General features: G+C 45.3%; 1 protein-coding gene across 6 annotated transcripts in view; it reads right to left on the bottom strand.

Annotated features, from left to right (window-relative positions):
- CARMIL1 (capping protein regulator and myosin 1 linker 1) overlaps positions 1-20,453 on the bottom strand; it is a 200,952-nt gene extending 180,499 nt beyond the window's left edge. For 3 of the 6 annotated variants that reach the window (XM_087758164.1, XM_087758169.1, XM_087758155.1), the window contains exons 1-2: positions 19,798-20,450; positions 15,780-15,877 (exon numbers count right to left, since the gene is read on the bottom strand). In XM_087758164.1, coding sequence (XP_087614290.1) covers positions 15,780-15,877; positions 19,798-19,837 — 138 coding nt within the window. In that variant the 5' untranslated portion in view covers positions 19,838-20,450. Of the gene's footprint in view, positions 1-15,779; positions 15,878-19,797 lie in introns of all 6 variants that reach the window. The other 3 variants (XM_087758183.1, XM_087758147.1, XM_087758176.1) reach the window with 3 other exon arrangements.
- Between the last annotated feature and the right edge of the window lie 813 nt (positions 20,454-21,266).

Below are 21,266 nucleotides of genomic sequence, written 5' to 3'. Positions count from 1 at the left end.
ATGTACAACTGCTCCTTGGCCAGGTAAGAGTGAAGCTATGAAACAGCTAAGATGATCACAGTTGAGACCAGATAAAACCCACAAGTTTGAGGCGCGGGAAGGCTCAATTCCTTGGACTTCTTTACTAATAATGGCCATAAAAACATTTAGCATGCAGACTGATCAAGATCCCCAAAGCCTCATTGCTTTCTTTTCAGCTTCTGTTCACCCACTTAGAGTAACACTAGTTGACCCCTACTCTCATTAAAAATTATGCCTTTCCTCCCGGGCCTTCTGCTGTGTGGAGGAGGACAAGGTTCACAGCTGCAGTCTGTCAAGTACAGAAAGCAAGAGGGAGGCTCACTCACCAGTCTGAGTAATTCCTCTGGCCTTGATCTCGCTCTCCCTGGCCTTTCTTTGAAATATTCTTCAGACAGCCTCCCATCTGCTTCTTTGTTCTTTTCTAGGGGAAGAGTCAGCTCTTCCAGTGTTAGCTATCTTGACAGCAAAACTTCTGTCCCAGGTCACTGCTGGTGTTACATCCAACTGCATGAGAAGTCCTGAGGCTACCTCTCTTGACCCAAGAGGTGAATCTTACAGAAGAACCTTACAGTCCCAAATTGGTTCTTTTCAAAGCAAACAAATAAATACACACAGGTGAAGACTGAGCTAAATCTACCATGGCTATATTTTCTGAGAAGAATCAGAACCAAAAAGCCTGTATTTGGAAAGATACCTTCTTATCAAACCAAGATCTAGTGGTTAACTCTGTTCTCCTTTTAGAGGAAAAGCTGGTGTCCTGGAATAGTACCAGGTATGTTTGTAGCTTCCAAATACTGGAATACTCATCTAAGAAAGGATAAATAAAATATAATGTAACAAAAACGAGTCAGAACATGCTTAACAAGAACTGAAAGACAAGCCAGCACTTACACAAGATAGAGCTTAGGAAGGAAACACAAAGCCTTGATTTGTTTGTTGTTCTCAAATGATCATAAAACTTAAAATAAAAAACTTTAACACTGAAGTAACTCGGTTTAGACATCCAAAATTAAAACTGCAGAAAGCTTGAAGCCTTGTAGCTCATGTCAGAAAAGCATACCTTTCAGGTTTATGCTGTGTGTGTGTTCTTAACGTGGACTGCATACCAGCTACATTAATAACATGCATACTACAGAGTATGAACATTCATTTTTATGTAGACCTAATATGTTACCAGACCTCTAGAAACATTTTCAAACACATGAGATATTCTTATTTCTGTTTTCGGTAGAAATCTGGAAAAATCTAGCACTTCATTTTTACATGACTATGCAGCTTAAAGAACAGGACGGAGAGAATCTACCAGCCTGTTAAGTAGTCTGGTCTGAAGAGCACTTCAGTAGAAAGTAGAAATGCATAGTATTTGTGTTAAAAAAAAAATTAATAACCCTTCTAGACTCTCAGTGGAGGTTCTTGGGTTCAGCCACAGTGAAAGGGATTTTATAGCACCTGTCAAGCAGAAAGCATGCATTTAATAATGAATAAACAAAGCAGATAAAGCTACAAGAACTCAGCAGCACAGAAGGTGAACCAGGCTATAGTATTTCACAGCAAGTGTCGACAGAGGAGTGTGCTCAGGCTGAAACAAATGGGCATTGCAGAATCTGCAGATGCACTCGCTGTCTGAGGAAAAACACATTTAGCAACTGAACATCATCTTGATGCAAGAGGCAGCACGCTGGGCTCAGATTTGATTTTATTGCCTCCTGTTTCAGTTACTCTACTGACCTTAAAATAAGAATATAACATAATAATCTTTGAAATGTATGTAATCTATGTGTAATATATTAGGCAATATATAACACACTGGCTCTTTAAGTCACAGACCTATCTAAAGCATCAGTATGTGCAACATTATGTGCATTGGCATACATTCATGGGAGGGGTGATTATTAAACACACTTAAAAGCTCAACGTTAATTTTACGCATGAACTCTGCCTACAGGAGAGGAAAAACATCAATATCCCCATTACAGAGGCTTGAAAGCAACCTTACCATACAGCAAGTGGTACAGTGATAACTGCAAACCGCCAGGGATTTTTACCTCCGTGTAATGCTAAAATCAGCTCAGGACAGATTTTCCATCACAGGAGAATTTAAAAAAAATTAGAAAAGGAGTATTTTTCTTACAGTAGCAGCTTAATGCTACTGCCGCAGCCTACTGTAACCCAGATACTAAATTTTCTCATGTCAATGCATCCACAACGCCCTAAGCATTAACCTAGTGCCTAGTCCAACTGGCCTGGCTCCAACACGCACCGACAGATCCACTAATCCCTAGGCTATGCAAGAAACCCCGAATAGGGAAATCCAATCCATTCCTCACCCTGCAAGTGAGAGGTCCAAAAGCCACCTAAGAGTGCTCTGTACTTAGACCACCAGAGATTACCACTAAGAAACCAAAATCAGGTTTTGTTGACATCTTAAGTAGGTACAGTTCAACGTAACTGAACAGATGGGTTACAAATGTAACAGATCGGTGTTTAATGGATTTCTACCACCCAGGTTTAAATGAGGTGGCAAGACAAATTCTACCGGACTGCACATTTTTTTGTTTGTTCTCTTAGACAATGCCATCAGATTATCCAATGGCCAATTATGAAAGCCTCTCTGCTCCCCAAGGGAGGGTCACCCGACATCCACGAATGTAAAGTCGATTACCTGATTTATTCAGTGCCATTCAAGGTACTAGGTGGTAAGAAACAACTCGGCTTCCCAAAGATGCATCTGGATCCTACATGTTTAAGGATTTTCTCAGCATATTTTATTATATGAAATCTTAATTGAGAGAACTGGACCTCAAGGCTAATGCACAGCTTGAAACAGCTTTGGGGGAGAGGGGAGCAATGTCCATGCACCGTAGCAAGTCTCTCATGTATTTTAAAACATTTCTGCAATCCTCTGTCAATTTGCTACATTTACCACAAAGGTATTCCTACAGAAACAAAACCTATGCAATTTGTGATACTACAACAACTTTTCTTTTAGAGGTAACTGCAATGGTGCAAATAAATAAATGTATGAAAATAACACCGTTTACCAAAGCATCTCAAATTACCTTACCAGTAAGATTGGTGCAGTATTTATAACCAGTCCCTTTGCCTGGTCCATGGAAAATATATTTCAAGAGAACACAAAAACACAAGAAGAACTAAGGCAGCTTGCTTAATTCTGCCAGGCTTCTGACTGAGAGTCTCATGTCTCTGCCAGCTCTTCCTCTTTATGTTCCAGGAAAAGCTGCTATTACCACTTCAGAAACAGTGACACAGGGAGGTGGAGAAAGTTATTCCTATTCTTTTTGCCAGTTCTGTCAGGCTGTACATCCCCTTTTGCACAAACTGAGTTTTTTTAGAAATATTATCAATAAAACTAAAAAATTAGTTTTATTTTTTTAGCAGGTGAAAACAGGCAAAACATTTCTGACGCTGGCCCCTCAGAGAGTGTGTCCAGCGAAATGGATGGTGAGGGCAAGCAGTCCTCCCTTACTCTAAACCTTCAGTGCGCTGAAAGAAGCGGTACAGCTAGTGAATCCGTTCCTCGCATCACATTCTGAAGTCGAGAAGCACCACGCAGACTTGTGCATCTGGCAAGAGAGAGGTCTGGCGTTACAGAAGGAATTGTGCAAGCAGAGACACCTCCTCCTTCAGCGCAGCACAGCCTCTTCCAGCTCCCCAGGGCTCTGGCACAGGAACAAGGTTCCACAAGGAACAGCCAGGCTGTGAACTTAGAACACACGGGCTACTCCACAGCAAAGCTTTCGTTGCAGCACATCTCAAGGTACAAGCATGACAGCATTCCTCCTCTTCCTAGGACGTAAGCTACCCTGACACTACACTGTGCATTTACTCAGAGCCAGAGAGCATCAGCAGCTGGCAGCGCTGGCTCCCAAGCAGGCAGCACCTGGGAAGGCAGAGGAAAGGAGGTCCCTAGTGCTCCGTGTCAAGCACAACTCACTGACCTCTTCCACGCAAGCTGAACGCTGCCGGTGGCAGAAGGGAGAGGCGCCATCAGCACCATACAAATCACGTCCCAGAGAGCACTGGAAGGCTGGAGCAGTTACAGAGGTGAAAGGGGATGCTGAGAAGCTGACTTGCCAATGTTTCCTTCAATCATGCATATGTCCTTAAGGCCAGGCTTGATTTCAAACAATCATCTGCAATATTTTCTTTATGGTGAAAGTAAACAGACTCTCCAAAAAGGAAAAACAACATAAGGAATATTCTAAAATAAACAATGGAAGATAAAAATAGAAAAATAAAGCATTAAAAAAATGGAAAAAATAAAATAGAAGAATGATCCATTTTAGGCGGACTTAACCACTCAGGCTAAACAAAAACCTACTAAAATTGCATTAAGGATACATTGTGATAAATTAATACCACTCAAAAACCTGCAGAATTTTAATTTCACACAATTTCACACACATATAAACAACTGCAGATCCATCTAATAGTGTTACAGGAAATACTTTAAAAGGATAACAATTCACTGGAAATATCACATGAAACTAACTCATCTTTAGGTTTTGTATTTTTTGCTGAATGTTTTCAAAATATCTAACAGGGAAAAATATATTTCTAAGGCTTACAATAAGCATTTACTAAGTCTAATAAATCTTCACCAGCTGACAAAGATCACAGTTTAACAAAGAGAGGGCAAAAAGGCAGCATGGTTTTAGTGTTGGCATTAATCCTGCAGCCACCTAAAATCTTTCTAATTGGAATACGAAACTTTTAAAGAGTTGAGACCTGCACATTTTACCACTTCCAGTAGTATGCAGTGCAGGCAAAAAAATAGCAACAGTTTACAGCTGAGACAAAATCCCTGCTGTATTAGGCCACTCCTGAAGACTTTTTTTGGCATTTGGCTAAAGATTGAACACGCACTCTTTTCCAGATAACCAGCTTTTCCAAGTTTTAGTTAACGTACCTATACAGAAGTCAGCATCCAGAGTCTCCTGCAGTTTGCCTACATGGTGTAGTTAAGCAAGTAAATGGTAGAAAAGTGGCTATGAAATCCTGTGTGAGGAACATAGCACAGATTACATAAAATACAGTTAAATTCATCTACAGTCAAATCTCTTGGAAAATGTCTTCCCAAAGCAAAGAGAAAACTAGAAATATTAGGCAACTCAGCATTTTATTCACAGACTACACACTTTTAAAACTGTTTTACAATATTTTAGACTGCTCTGGCACTATCCGCATCACCTAATTGCATTTCAATTGCCACGTTATACTACAGTTCTTTACTTGTTTTGGTTTTACTTTTTTCCTTTTTTCAGCTCAACAGCTCATCTACCTAGAGGGATGGAGAGAACGATGCCAGAGATAAGTTGTGTCCATCATACTATCTTGCTTCCCCTCAGGGCAACCATAATTTGTGCAGTACTCCCTCAAGATGCTAGCAGTATTTTTTTTTTTTTTAACCTAAGAAAGCTGCTTTGGCAAAGGTGGAAAGAACCTAAAGCCCAATCATATTAACAGCCCCATAATGCCCAGCATGAACCAAACCGCTTCCATGACACAAATAACATAGATCTAGCACAGATTGTGATGAAATCAAAGAACAAGGAAGCAGAGAACTTGGCTAGCAGGATCAGGCACAATCATATACAGAACAAAGAAGAAATTTATGGCAGCCATTAATATTTGTTAGCATAGCCACATTAAGTTCTGGCCCTCATCCCCATATTTGTGGAGATACTAAGGTCTTTGGGGTTGTTTGTATTACCTCTGTAGGAAAGGAAACAGAAGTAGAGGAATACACTGCTGGGAAAATGGGGATACTACTGCAAGAGAAGGGTAGACTAAAAAGCAAACCCAAGTCCTGACAGTAATTACACATAGGAAAGTTTCTGAGGACTTCCTGAAGCACAGAAGATGGCAGGAGAGCAATGAGGCAGATGGAAAGGTAGGAAAAGGAACACAAAGATACCCATAGTGTGTGCAACGAGTGTACGCAGCATACTCTGATATGCTTCACAAAAAATGCAGGCATTCCAGCACCTTAAGACAAGAGAACATAAAGCCCAAAGCCTAAACACTGGGCTTTTCTGACACTTGCAAGGTGCAAATGTGAACAGTGACACAGTCAAGAAAACTGCTTGCTATATTTAAAATACATTTTCCATGTTACGCTTTTTAGAGTAATAATAATATAAAATACGTATTTTAGACTTGGAATATGAATAAGCTTACCAAGATGGCAGAAATTATTGCTTATCAATGCATCAGTACCTAACAAAGCTAGCATTTCTTCAAATATTTACTGGCAATGTCATAAACACGAAAAGAGAAGATCTTCAGTTAAAAGCTGGCTGCACTAAAAATCCAAACATCTGTATTGACCTACCTTCACTGCCCCACACCTAAGGCTCCTCGAGCTCGTGTGCAGGGCTGTAAGACGGTATCATTCTTAAGCACCAGGCTCAAGTGTTTGTTAAGAGATGAGCCCCTGAAAGGCTTCCCCTTTTATCAATAGTTTTGTATGAATAGTTTCGGTCTTGCTAATCACCTTGAAAGCAGAGAGGGAGAAGCCTTTTCATTCAAAGGTTGACCCTGAACAATCACAGCAGTGCCCTGTCTCCCAATTCAGATGAGGGTCAACAGTCATTCACTTCCCCTAATCAGATCCCAGCAGAAACTGCTCTGCAGCAGCTGTATCACCTTCTTGTTTTCCTCCCAGGCTCCAAGAATAAGTAGGTACCTATAACATAGCTGATATCCTCAAAATTTCATGAGGCTCTACAAAAGCAGCGGTTTGTCAAAGTTTTAGGTACAAGGGGAAGATTGCTGTTCAATCAGAAAACTGTGGATGCGTTCAGAGAAAGAGACATGTACCTTAAGTGCTTATTCCATAAAGACATGCCTCTGGCTTTCAAGCACTCAGGAGCATGAAATGGAAATGGCTTGCTCCGAGTGACCTCAGCCTCCAAAGCCCTGGCTATTGAGAGCTTCCAGACATCCCAGCCTCACACTGCTAACCACCGCTCTAACTGCAGAAAGGGGGAAAAAATTCAATCTAGTTATCAACCTATCTAAAAAGCACAGAAAAAAACCACCACTTGAAAAAAGCAACGCAGGACAGAAATCCTAAGGGGAAAATAGACCCAGCCTCTCCCCTTCTGTTTTACATGCCCACATACACACTTTCTGAAGCCCATCCTGTGTCACACAGGCCTTCTACTGTAAGTGGAGACACGAACACCACTTGTCAGCCAAGGGAATAAGCTGCGCACCGTCCAGCACCCATGAGCCCAACCCACGATCTTTCTTTAATAAAGGTCACTTTGCAAAGAAGATCCAGAAACATAACCTGTCCAAGTAAGAGCTCCTCCTCGCTTGCTCACCGTTTCTATACTGCAGGCACCTTTGCATTAGCCACACAGGACACGTGGACCCTTTTAATTTGCATTTGTTCAGAGGGGCGAGTGCTGTCAGGATTCATTTGCAAAGCCCCCTGAAGAGTGGCAGTAATATAACAATGAGCAAATACTGTTCAGCTGAGGGGGGAAGCCTTCCCCTTTGCTAAAATCCCACCTATCCATCACACTCCCAGAAGCTGATGCCCTGGTCCCAGACAAGCACCTCTCCCACGCTCACTACCAGAGACGCGACTTCTTCTCCAAACTTTGTACCAACCAGCAGAAACTTGTTTCAGTTTGCTAACGTTAAAATCACAGCCTGCAGCTATTTGTACCTTATTCTGCAACCCTGACTCCCCGAGCCAAGGTAGCTCTTCCCTCACCCAGCAGGCCAACTAATTTGGTTAGGTCTGTTTTCAGGAGTGCTGGCTTATTAGACTCTGGCTTTTATAATTAAACTTTCCTCATAATAGTTTGTCATCTTAAATGTTCAAATTAGGGAAGCTATCATTAACAAAAAGATATCACTCATGAGTTGCCACAGAGTGAGTGTTCCAGAAAGAGGAACAAGGGCAGGAATCAGCCTGGGGACTATAGTAGCAGTACAAAGCACAGTTAGCAGCAGTTATATTTAAAGAATAATTTTACAACCTGGGCCTGTAATTACTTTACACAGAATTAAATTACCACCACCATGAGAAAAAAAATGAAGCAGAATTGTAGGTGATCCAAAGTAAGTATTTTAATAATCAGACAAATCAGTGACATTCACCAATTTTTCCACCACAACAATGGCTGAAGTGGGGGGCTCTAGGCAACAAGGAGCATTTTTCACAGTACGCCACGCTAACTTTTCAATTAGCAGCCCTTGCGGCCTCTCTCAAGCTTACTGCATCCTCCACACCACTTACAGTAAAGTGAACCACATTCCCCGTGTGAGAAGTCTTCTCTTAGAATAAGTATCTTCAGGCAGACAAAACAAGCCATGAGAGGAACAAAAGAAAAGAAAAAAAAATATGGAAAAGGTTTTTGCATTTATATTGGTATACAAAATAACACATATTCTGTTCCCTTCTAAGCGTTCTCTTTCTTGGAAAAAAGCACCATCAGTGGAGAAGAGTGACTGCGACAAGCAGTTAACCCTAATGCTCATTTTCTACTTTTTATTTCCAGCTTTTGGGAAATTATATGTAATATTCAGTCTTCTGCCACTTTTATGCAGAGATTTCAATGCAAATCCTCTCTTAGGAAGGCTCCATTTCACAAATAATGGTGGCAGGGAGTCAGGCCCTCTAGAAACAAAAGTACATTAGCAAACCACTTTGGTACATTATATATTCAGCAAAAGAAGTTGGAAGAGTATGACAGTTTAAAAAAAAAAATGGGTTTTAATTGGTTTATGAAAAATTGACAGAAGGAAAGATCCCATGAACCATTCAGAGCCGTAGTGGACTCCTGCCTCCCACCACTCCTTTCTTCCTGGTAACTGCTAGAGCTGTGAACAGAAAACCAGAAGCCGCTAAGAGTGAGGTAATGTTTACATTTTGTCCTTCCAGAACACAGATAAGGATATATATGCCTGCAGGTGGGTGTGCACATGCAAAGTACATGAGACAAGAGAAAGGCAGGTACTCTCAGGGCACCAAAAGACGAGTTACCTTTTCTTACTTTTCCCTACATGTTTCACTTCCCCAAAAGTAAAGAAAGGGAGAGCAAGCAAGCTGCTCTTCTGATGTAATGGTTATACTATCCTCTCAAAGCACGCAAAGAATACACTATACTATCAACGTGCAAGAAATCTTCTATGTGTCAACCAAGTGTCAAAGAAAACATACAACTCTGGGCACAGCTGCACTCAAAAGGACACAAAAGTGCCAAGACTGTAGAAAATCCACATTTTGCCTGGGTAGCCAGAGAAAGAGGACTGTTTTGGTTTGGTCAATGGCCAAATTTAATTAAGTGAGTAGATTAGATCTTACGCTTAACGCAGACAAACCTGAGGGAAAGGAGCCTCAGAGTTTATTCATGTTATTATTATGCTAAAAAGTGCACCAACAACGGTTTAAACACAAGACAAGGTTCTGTCTGCAATGGATGCTTTGAGTGTGGGAGAAGATGGAAATAAGGAAGGAGAAGAGGAAAAGGAAAACTGTAAATAGGAATTGGAAGTGGAAAGTGAGGAAAGAAAAGCAATAATCAACCTCAGCAACCCAAGGAAGAGGGAAGCATTCCTCTCAGTCTGGTTAAGTCCATTCATGGCCAGTTGCCCCTCCTAGAAGTGGAAACATCTCAACAAAGAGGATTTCAACATTTGCATGCACTATCACAGCATCAGAATGCTAAGTTTGTAAATCTTCCCACCAGTTAAAAGTAACCTTATATATCGGTGTATAATGTAAACATAGATTTCAGTAAAACTTGCACAGAAATGAGTATTTTTTTAAACAGTTCCTTTTCTGGGACTGTATATAATTGCATGACTGGATTAATAAATTATCTTTCCAGCAGTACTCTTATTAGTTTTCTGTAGCAATCTTATTGGCCACAGTTCAATTGTTTTCTAAGAGGCGTCTTGTAAATGCATTAAAATACATTTTCACATAGAAGTATTTTTGATTACTCTACCTCACTTCATTTAGATTTCCTGACATGAGGGATGTACCAACGCCTACTTCCTTTCATCTTCATAAACACACACTTAAGATATATGTCATAACACTCAATGTTCTGGGCAGAGAAGAGGAAACACCATTATTTTAAAAGAATGTCCATATTTAACATCATTATCACACACCAGCTGTCGCGATATAATGTGCGAGATTGCACACATTTTACGTAAAACTAACCTTGGACAACCCTGTGAGTTTCATGCTCTTAGTGATTTAACATAAACGCATATTTTTAAGGCAAGACATTTGCACCTGGATAGATAAATTCATCTGTATTTCAATAGACTATCATGGACCGATCAAGACAAAAGATGAACAATGGAAAACAACCGCCAGAACTTTTAACCCCAAAATAGTTTTGGCAACGCAAAATATTACTGCCTCTACCCAGAGACTGCCATCCTTATAGCTGAACAGGCGCAGCAGCTCATACACGCTTTTCTTAACTGCTTCCGTACAGTCAGCCAGGTTGTGCAAGCAGTATTCAGTGGCCACACAGACAGTGCACAAGACTGCCATAATTGCTAAAGTAAACACAGACAGATTTTTTTAAATAGAATTTGAGCCTTTGTAAGTGAGTCTTTAGAAGCAGAACATGAAATCTCAGACCATGTGCACAGAATGAATATAGATGTGTTTGACAGGACTCTGCTAAACATTTTGTTTTAAAAGCCCATAGAAACATATGTCCCGAAGAAAGTGACAAGGACATACAAAGTACTCCCAGAGAATCCACGTTGGGCATACAGTACATTTTAAGGAGAGCCACCTGTCCTGGTTCCAGAAGTAGCACTGTGATATTTTAACAAGGAGAACGTAAATGACCTGGGGGAGCAGCACAACAGAAATTCTGCAATGGGATTTCTTAATAAAGTGCTTGTGGTCACTACATCACATCACACTATTCTGTGCCCTTAAGGTTAGGAAAACGTTAAAAAAAAAAAAACAAAACACCACCCGACACCATCAGCAAAGCAAAAAATCCCAGACCAGCCATACAGAGAGCATAGTCATTTGCATCAAGTATGCGATGCCAATATTTCCTTACCTTTAATGTCTAAAGTATTATTATTTTGGAAAGAAAAACTAATCTCAAAGGCAACTAGACTAGGAGTATTCTCTTCTATTAATAGTAAAGAAACAAAAAGTAAGAGGAATCCTGAATTCTGGCCTGTCATGAACCACTCCTGAAAACATCAGTATTTCATAACAAGCTGGTCAGATGTATTTAACATACTGCCTTTATCTTACAATTTTAACTTCTTAATGATTGTTACCAATTACAACAAATCCAATTGGAAGAACCTGCAATGGAAAATATTCAGAAAAACACTGTACATATACCTTGGGTGCTTTGGGGTTAAAAAGCAGCACCACAAACACCGAAACTAAGCAGCCCAGTCTCCTGCCGGGGTTTGTCCATAGGTGATAATCTGATAATCACTGAGGCCTCTGGATTAAAAAACAAGACAAACCACTGAAATCTCTCTCGTGGACTGGGCATTCTGCCTGATCCCTTATGGTGCCAAAAGGTGGGGCCCTCAGGGGAGGGAGTAGATGTAAAGTTTCTCTTCTTTTTCTCTTCTTTTTCTGGCTGCTTACACACACACAAAACAGACACTGTTATCATTACAACTGAGACCTCTACATACCCATCAGCTTAAAAAAAACTAGAGAGAAGGTCAGAAGTTGGCAGTGTGAGAAGGAACACAGCAGTCACTCAGCATGATCCCTGAAGCCTTGTCCTCATAAGAAATCAGGTTTTAACAAAACAATCCCACAAAACCAAAGCAATCATCGACCCAATGACAAACTAGTGACGTCCTTCTCTATTTTAACCCAGTAAGACTACTGTTGCGAGAACCATCTTGAGGCCAAACACAGTGGGGTCCGCTCCTGCAGCAGTACTCTGCCTCTGGCTCACAGCCCCGCGGGGCCAGCTAGGGCAGCTTGCCCAAGGGCTCTGCTGGAGTTTGGCTGCCTGCACCCAAAGCCAGCTCTGAGATGGTACGGGTGTGTGACCCAAAAAGCCGGTAGAAGCCTTGACTTCCCATATCACTCCAGAGCTCCAGCACTGGGCCCCAGCCTGAGCAATGCTGCAGCTACGCCTGCACCCAGCCATTTTCCCAGTGGAGCTTGCCCCACCGACATGACTCCCTGGATGGACCTCAGGTCTCACTGTGGCGCTGCCGGTGATCACGGCAGCAGAGCTGCCCCCGGCTACCAGCTCCAGTCCTGCTCTGCTCGCCTCGCTGGCACATGGTGGGCCTGTGTCCCATCAGGGAGCCCCGCGATGCCCGTCCTCCTCATCCTGTGGCGCAGCTCCTCCTTGGTGGCTTGTCGCCATTCAAGGTTTCCTCTATGCCTGGGTGCTTCCTCGCCCTCCCTAATGGCAGCTTTGCTCTGCTAGAGTATCAAGATGACTTGGATAGGGCTGGAGTTTGACCCTAATCACTTGAGGACTGGTCTTCTGCCCATTCAAGTTGGTTATTGCCTTTTCAGGGTTGGATACTAGTTTGCTACCTGCACACCTGAGACTTGGTACCAGCAGATCAGAGGCAGGTGAGCAGCTCACCACATCTACTGGTTTGCATCGTTCTGACTAATTGAAAAACTAAGTCACTGCACATTGAGAATACAGGGGCAGCAAGCTTCTTGTGCAGACTCAAAAAATCCGTTTTACGTCAGAACTCCCAGTCATTGTTTCCAAACTCTGGCACCCAGAGCTGAGATCCTAAAGCAAGGCAAGCATGGACTTTATCCACCAATTTCACCACAAGTAATACCAGGGGTTTTGCACTATTTTTTTTTCATCTCAGATTCCAATTTCCATCTTAATTATCAGAGGAATTTCCTAGAGCAGAGTGACTTAAGTGGATGGTTATATCCATATTCTAGTACTCTGCACCTTAAATACTCTGTGAACAACAGCGGCAGAGGTCAAGTGTTTTTATCTTTACCTGCCAAGTGCAGTCATTTTTAAATAATCTCCCTTTCTCAAAGTGGTACTGATTTTGATGGATTTTCCTAGGAAAAAAGGATGAGAGATCATTTAATTAAAGCACAGATTTGGGTCCCAGGGCTCAGTGCCAACCTCTGCGATCAATCTCCTCTGAAACCTTGCACACATTCCACCATGGCTCTGGGGTTAGCTAGACTGAGAGCAACTGGTATTTTCTCCTTATTAAGTGCTGGACCCAATGCATGCTACCTCATTTGCTTGTAAACACCCAACTACTAATAAAATTTAAACGAAAATCTCAAAACAATTCATTGCCACATGTGCACTCAAGAGACTGTGCTCAGAAGAAGATTAACATTTCAAAACTAAGCTCTTGGAAGCGCTGGCATGAAGGTTGCCCAAGCAATCACATTTGAGCTCTCTGGTGCATGCACTTAAGGATATAGTCTTTAATTACTGAACTGCTTTTACCGCCAACACTTCATTCAGCATTCAGTTTGACATGCTCACCCAAGGCATAGCAATCCAGCATTTGGTTTTACCTGCCCTGGTCAGAATGCAGCCATATGCATTATTTACTGAATACTGTTAAGTCCCAGCTTGGAGTACAAACAGTCTTGTTGGCAGCTTTCCTGTGGCGTTTAGCATTAAGCACCTGCATATTTCTGAAGCAAGGTTATTTATTTTCAGCATCACTCTTTTGATGAGAGGAGGGTATATCTCCTCTACTTCACAGGTAAGAAGTGAGACTGTGTGGACACAGTAAGGCCAAAAAGTCTCCACTTGAGGTACCCAACTTAAGGTGCTACTGATGTTATTTTTTTCAGAGTACTCTGCATTTCAGAGAACTCTGCATCCTCAAAACGAAACACAGTCTCCGTTGGCCTCTGCCACAGCAGACAACACCCAGCACTTCTGCAAAAAAACCCACATAAAGTAAAGATACACACGTGCAATTAGAGAAACACTGTAAAAACAAACAAAAAAAGCCATTAGTGATTTGTACAGCTTCACACAGGGCAGTTTTCTTCTGTGGCAGAAAAAAAACCAACAAAACACCAAACACAAAATCCAACCCCAGCAGTCAACAGTCAATTTCTCTAATCATGAAAACATTTGCTTTTTTTTTTTTCAGTATAAACCCTCTCCATTTTTCCGTCAGAGAACAGGTGGTTCTACCAGACAACACCCCCTTCAGCAATTCATCCCCTTGAAAGACTTGCTGTGCACTGAAGACAAGACCCACACAACACAAGAAGTACTCGCTAACTTGTGAACCCCTTAAAGAGGTTCCCTCCCTTTCAGTACCTCTTCAGTCATAAAAGGTTAAAGTCCCCCACCTGAGAGCTTAGGAGATTAAAGAGAGAAAAAAAACATCCGAGTCATCACTTCCAGGCATTTTAGTGCCAAGTAGTACATCCCTCAGAAACTTCACTGACAATTCAAAGCTTGGCATTGTTTTGGTCCCATCAGATCAGAACAGTATTTCAGTATTTCCACCATATATTTCACTACTGATAACAGCAATGATTCTGTGTAAGTCAAAAAGTCAATCAAGTGTTACTGCTTCAATGAAACTGTCAGCCTTCCCTATAAACATGGCTTTCAAATAAATAGAGACAATGAATCAACATTCACGTATTCAACCCATTTCCAGCACAGAAACTGTAAACCCAGGAGCTACATACAGCATGGGTTGATATTATGCAGAAAACATTTCAAATTCCTTAAGCAGCTGCTCTCGCTGAAAAGTAGTCCATTATCTACAGTCTTACTGCCCAGGGATAAGCACCATGTACTTTATGAAGATAATTCAGAATTGATTAATAAGTTGTGGTTTTTAAAGACAAAACAGAATATCTGCATGGGGAATGTACCCAAAATCTGTAACAACAGTTTTGGCAATGAAACTTTCAAACATGCAATAGCATTTTTACTGACACAAAGCACCAAATCTCAAATATCTTGCAAAATATTAAGTGGCACTGTACTTATTTGTGCTTGTTACTCTAGTTCTCCTGATAGAGAGGTATCAAAAGAACGAAGAAATAAAGTTCCATCTCTTTTTGCTTATCCAAGTACTCAAGATAGTATGCAAGCGTACCAGCTTGTTACCCCAGCTTTCCTCTTATCAAGAGAGGCCAGCAAAACTATTCTTGAGAAAACAGGAAAGCATACTTAAGTGACATTAATTTGACACTTCCCTCCACGACAATTTTAGGAATGACAATGGAGGATCCCACACACTAAGCATTTCTTTTAAAATGCAGATGTATGACTTAACAGAGAATACTAAAAAGTACAAATAGTCATTTGAGTTCAAAAAGCACAATAGTTTTACTGTTGCTCTTCACAGCATTAACAGCTTCAGAAGATTTTTTAAAAGATAAGTAATTCTACATGCTTCATTTTGCATTTCTTGTCCACTCAAAATTCCTGTGGATGTAACCGGGAAACCTAACCAGCAAAGGCAGCAAATTATTTTAGAACAGGTTCTAATAATAGCTTGCTTAAGCATCAGTCCACACCACAATACCTTAAACTCTGAAGAGAAACTCAGTGATAAATGTGAGCGTACATGTGCACACCTGCACATCAACTTGCTGTGCAGGCTAGCAAGCAAGTAGGAAAATAAGTGATACGTGTATCTCATGGTGCACACAAAGTTCAAAGAATCCTTCCAGAGGAGAATTAATGCCTTCTGAAAAGATACTGACTTTTCCTCCACATATGTAATCAAAGTCATTCTACTGTACTTACCAATATTTTGTTATCCACTTTATCTCCCTTGGTTTCCAGCTTTACTTTCTTCTTGACCGAAATTTTTATTTTCCTCCCAATAACATCCCTGACGCTTTCTGAAATAAAAGAAAATACCTTAATTAAATACCTTCAGTGTCAACACAGGAAGGAAGCAGACAAGTCAAGTCGTCAAGGAAGACCACTGTCAAGTTTTCAGAAAGACTCAGAGCTATGATGTTGAACTGCTTGCATTCATGGAAGTCTCACACACACGCACCAGTATTAAACATAAAAAAGTTGTACTTGAGTTAGGTTAAGTATGTCATCTACACAATAATTTATGCCTACTATGATAGGATTATGGATTTCATATGCCAGGATTCCAAACATAATTTGATATTTCTTTCCAGCACTACTTACACATCAAAAGTATTCTCATGACAAGCCCCAGCACTGCTTAGCTCTACTCTGGGAAAATACAACAAATTCCTCACTTGCTATTATTGGTACCTGAAAAGCTTGCTAAAGCCAATTAGCTTCTCACATTGCAAAAAATTTAGCTTGTTGTTGTTGTTGGTAATATGAGGGAGGCTAAATGGGTCAGATAATGGAAAAGCCAAGTGTTCACACATTTTGCACTCTGCGCACTTAAGCTGCAAAGCAAACTAAGCCGACTTCCAGATACTAACACCTGACAGCTACGCAGCGGACGCTATGGAAGGCAACGCTGGTCTCGGTCCAAGTTCCAACGACAATGTAGCCGCCTCATGGTGCCAACACCAAAGTTACATTAATTGCCGTAATGTTTTAATACGTATATGCGTACACATGTGTACGCACATGTGTACTTGCCTCTGCCAAGTACCAAACGAACCAGCCTTTCCCCTGAACGTTTGCACCCTGGCCTGAAGGGAACATATACACAGGAAACGGTGTCAGAAAGCTTATACAACTCCTGACACTGATGTAACTGGGAGATAAACAGAGGAGTTCATCTAGAAGAGCCAATTTGGCACCTTCCCTAAGTTTCGGTCTCCAGCCCCCACAGAAAAAGAATGAGAAAGAAATCTTTTAAACACATTAACCTATTTCCAGCACTACAACTGGCATCTGTAAAAGGCAAGTCTCCACCCTCCCCAGATACACACACTTTGCCCTCGTGCACGCTAAAGTTTAAAGGCTAAAACTGAAGATAATGGGCTCTTCCTAAGGCTTTTAATTATAGTGCGCTGTATAGCACTTTTCTGCACAATTTTCATCCGCCAGTCAGAGTGCCTTAGCGCAAACAACACGCCATTTATTAAGCCTGGACATTTAGCCCAGGCCACAGCGTTCTGCCTGCAGGGCAGGAGGGTGTGCAAGTCAGAAACGCGCCTGGTCAGAGCAGGACTCCACCAGAAAGAGGTCTTTCTGCAGAATCGGCATGTTTTCCCTAGGAATTTTAATTTTCCTATCAGGAAACAAAAGCTCCTCGGTAGCAGCGGCTTGCCTGGCGAGAAGCCTGCCCCAAGCCACGGCTGCCGGGTGGCAGAGGGCCAGCGCGGCCGGCTCCCAAGGCAACCGCTTGGTCAGGAGCCAGGCTGGAAGCTCCCCGGGCAGCCAGGTAAGCAAAGCCCAGGGGAAAGTTCAGCCCCGTCCTCCCAACGTGAACTGTTTTCCCGAGGCTTCCTCTCCCATGGGTAATGCCTAATTCTGGTCTTTCTGGCCCTGCTTGGGAACCCAGAAGCGAGCTGACCACACAGTCTTTTTCATGAAATCCTACCACCTTGCAGAGGGAAAGGTATTGCCGCAGTCTCTGCTACTTTACCTCCACCCCCAGCCTCTGCCTTTTGGTTTCTCCTCTCCCACAAACAGCTCCAAGTGCCTGCGTATAGCAAGGGACTTCCTCCTGCAGCACTGGCCGGGGGCAGACCCGCTCCCCTTCCACATCCCACAGGTCCCACGCAGCAGCAGCGGGAACGACGGCAGGCCCTCGGCTCCAGCGCTCATACTTCAACAAGCGATAGGCAGAGAAAGGGCCTGGCACCCGAGACTCCTCCGCAGAGCGTCGGGACGTCAGCTCCCTCCAAGGCTCTATCTGCCAGAAAGGGCTAGAAATACTTCTTCAAAGAGTTAAGATATAGATTTCATAGATACTCCCCATGTGGCTGAGGACACTCCCTCACACGTTGGCCACAAGTGGACTTGCAAAGCAGTTTTTCAGATGAGAGATGGAAACACAACATTACGGCTCCTATTTTCAAGTGCTCATTCATTTTTAACACCAGAGACTATGAGTGCCTGCCTTCAGACACCTGCACCTTGGAGGAGTGGATCCAGGTAAGCTGACAGTAAGAGAGGGTTTTTTGAAGACTACAACCTACGAGACCCGACACGGGAAGCGAGTAACAGAACAAAAACTGCAGCTCAAACACTCCTACCCTCAGTTTAATCTCCACGCTCCAATCACTAAGTGCTAAGGCTCATCCTTTCATCCTGTTCTCAAAGCACAGGGTTACTACAAAACATCTATTTAAAAGGTTAAAATTTAACATGCAGGCACCAAAACGCTGCTAGAAATCACACCAATCTACGTGAACAGATCCACACGCCCCAGAAGAGCCCTTGACAAAGCAAGCTGAGTGGGTGCAGGGCACCAGGACTGGGGGGTAATTCTTAAAATTGTCCGAAGCCACCAGAGGACAGGATGCATGGAGATGCTCACTTTGCTTTTCCCTGTAATGTGCACCACAGCCCACCTACGACATACTAGAGTACAGCACAGATCCACAGCGAGTAAGAATTACCATGTATTTAGCACTTAAAACATACCTGGCCATTTTAAAAAAGAAAAGGTTCATGGTTTTGACCACAGCTACTCCTAGTACACTTCCCAGCCCATCATTTCTTAGTAGGAAGCTATAAAGTTAGTAACCCTACAGTTTGCACGTTAGAAGGATTGCAAAATACATCTATTTTGTCTGCACAGAAAAAAAAAATCTGTGACATCAGCAACTTTCCATCCAGATTTTTACCAGTATTTTATAAATGTTAAAACCAGTTCCCACCAATAGCACTGCCTGGCAAAACTGAAGGAAATGCAACAGTGTAAATGAACTGGGAGAGGTTTGTGAGGACTGTATTCAACGCAACATGTACCTTGTTGCCTGACAAATTTCTGTTTCCATCTGTCATTAAGGCAACACTTTATTCTAATGTTGGTGAGATCCTTAGATCTCTTGTCAACAGGCAAAACTGCAACCGAAAGCAAAGGAAGTCTGGCCTGACGAAGGCGGCTGAGGACCAGGCCTAGAGCATCAGACCTGTTACCCCCAAATGACACTGGTTACCAACGTACAGAGTTAATGATCCATTTACCAAATTAGCGAAATACCCAACAGCGATGACAGCATTTTCAGGGTCCTTACCATCACCTACGGTTTCCTAAGCGTATACCACGCAACATGGGGGTTTGCAGGCATGTGGCCGTGAAACTTTAATTACAAATACCCTCGCTCCCTCGTACGCATAGAGGAAAATGAGCCTTAAACCACGCAGGGGAAAACTAAAAGGCAAGGAGCAGAGCCACAGCCGGGCGGCTGAGCCGCCTGCCGGGCGGCGGGCGGGTGTCCCGGCACACCGGGCGGCATCCCGGGGCCGGTTACACGGCTGCAGCCCCTGCCCGGGGCCGGTTACACGGCTACAGCCCCTGCCCGGGGCCGCCCCCCCGCTCCCCGCCGCAGGCCCGCAGCCCCCGCCCGCCCGTTCCCCGCGGGCAGCAGCGGGGCCAAGTGCCGGCGGCGCGGCCTCGCCGCCCCCCGCCGGCTCCTCAGGGCCCCCCCGACCCCGCGGAGCCCCCTCGGCTCCCCCAGCCAGCCCCCGCGGAGCTGCTCCCGGCCCCACGGACACCCCCCGGCCCCGCGGCCGCCCCCGGGTCCCCCTCACCGGCAGCGCCGCAGCCCGGGGTCGCGCAGGGCGGCCTCCAAACTTGCCCCCACCTTCCCCCGGGACTCGACCCCCCCCGCCGCGGTCCCCGCCGCCATGCCCCGTCCCTTACCCATCAACTCTTTGGGGACGTCGGAGCCCTCCTCGGCCATGGTAGCGCTGCCCGGCGCCCGGGAGTGCCCGGGGGTGCCCTGTGGCGGGGCTGCTTCAGCGGCTGGCCGTCCCTCCGCCGGGCGAGGCGGGCATGCAACCGGCGGGGCGGGGGAGGAGGGCCGGCCGTGCGCCTCTCTGCGGTGCGTGTGCGGTCGGTGCGGCGAGGGCGGACGGAGGGAAGGGGCTTCTCCCGCCCCGCGGAGCCCGCTCCCTCCGCGCTACATGACGCCCCCGGCTGCCGGCGCGGCCAGGAGGGGCATTTCCAGGGGAGGAACGGCCCGCAGGCAGCCGTCAGGCGCGGCGGGCCGGGCTCACGGCAGCCCCCGCGCCAGCTCCCTCCTTCCCCCTCACACGGCGGGCCCCTCCGCGCCGCCCGGCTCCCCCCCCGCCCGGCACCGGCGGCTCAGGCGCGGGCAGCAGGAGGACGAGGAGGAGAAGGAGGAGGAGGCGGCGGCTGCCCCCGCCCCGGGAGGGCTGGCGCCCTCGCCCCGGCCCGGCCTCCTCACCTCGCGAGAGCCGCCGGGAGCCGCCCGCCCGCGCCCACCGAGCACCCGGCGGCAGAGGGGGAGGCGGCCGGGCGCATCGCCCTCAGGAAGCCATCGCGCCCGCCCCGCCGCGCAGAGGGAGGAGGGGGAGGAAGGAGGAGGGCAGCGGGCCGGGAAATCCAGCGCGGCTCAGCCGGCCCCTCCTTCGCCCGAGCAGCCCCGGCGCTGCGGCGGGCGCGGGCGGGCGGCGGCGGGGGCCATCTGCCGGCGGCCGCGAGTGGCGCGGCGCAACCGGCCCGCCGCAGGCCCCGGCCGCCAGCGGGGTGTGTGGTAGCGGCGGCGGCCCTCCCCCGCAGGCACGCTGCCTCTCGCGGGTGCCCCTTCGGGCTCTGCACCGCGGGGAGTCTCCTCTGGGCTCAGGCCGTTAACTAAGGTGTGTGGTGGGAAGGGGGTGGCTGCCAGCGCCAGGCCGGTCCTGGTGGGAAAGGGATTGCCCGGGCCGGATCACTGCAGGCCCTGCAAGAGAGCAGCCTTTGGTCCAGAAGTCATCTGCCTCCCCCTCGCTCCCCCACTTCATGGCCATAGGGACGGCAGCCGCTCCAGCATCTGCGCCGAGATAAGGCCCTCACCACGGATCGCTTAGCCAGCTCCCGGTGCGGGGAGAGGCAAGGCTCCCAGCTTGCGCTGGGCTGAGGGGAACCGAAGGCGCCCGCTTTCCCAGGGCCGAAGGCAGGCCCACGCGCTGCAGCGCTGTGCTTGCGGCACTGAGCTGTTGAGAATTCTCGTCATGCGTTACCAGCCGCGTTACAGAAGCGCGGCACGCGAGCTGCCTAATTGCACCTGCAAAAAGAAGAACAGAAAGGTGCTTATTGGATGAGAGCGAAGGAAGAGGCTCGGCAGCTCTGGAAGTCCTTCGGCTTGCTTCTGGGAGCGATGCCTAGTT

Source organism: Nipponia nippon, unplaced genomic scaffold, assembly GCF_047370975.1.
Source record: "Nipponia nippon isolate SJK-2023a ecotype South Korea unplaced genomic scaffold, ASM4737097v1 scaffold_1, whole genome shotgun sequence".
In the NCBI taxonomy this organism is placed as follows: domain Eukaryota; kingdom Metazoa; phylum Chordata; class Aves; order Pelecaniformes; family Threskiornithidae; genus Nipponia; species Nipponia nippon.
Note: the sequence above shows the minus strand (reverse complement) of the source record. Positions and strands in the feature narration are given on the sequence as shown.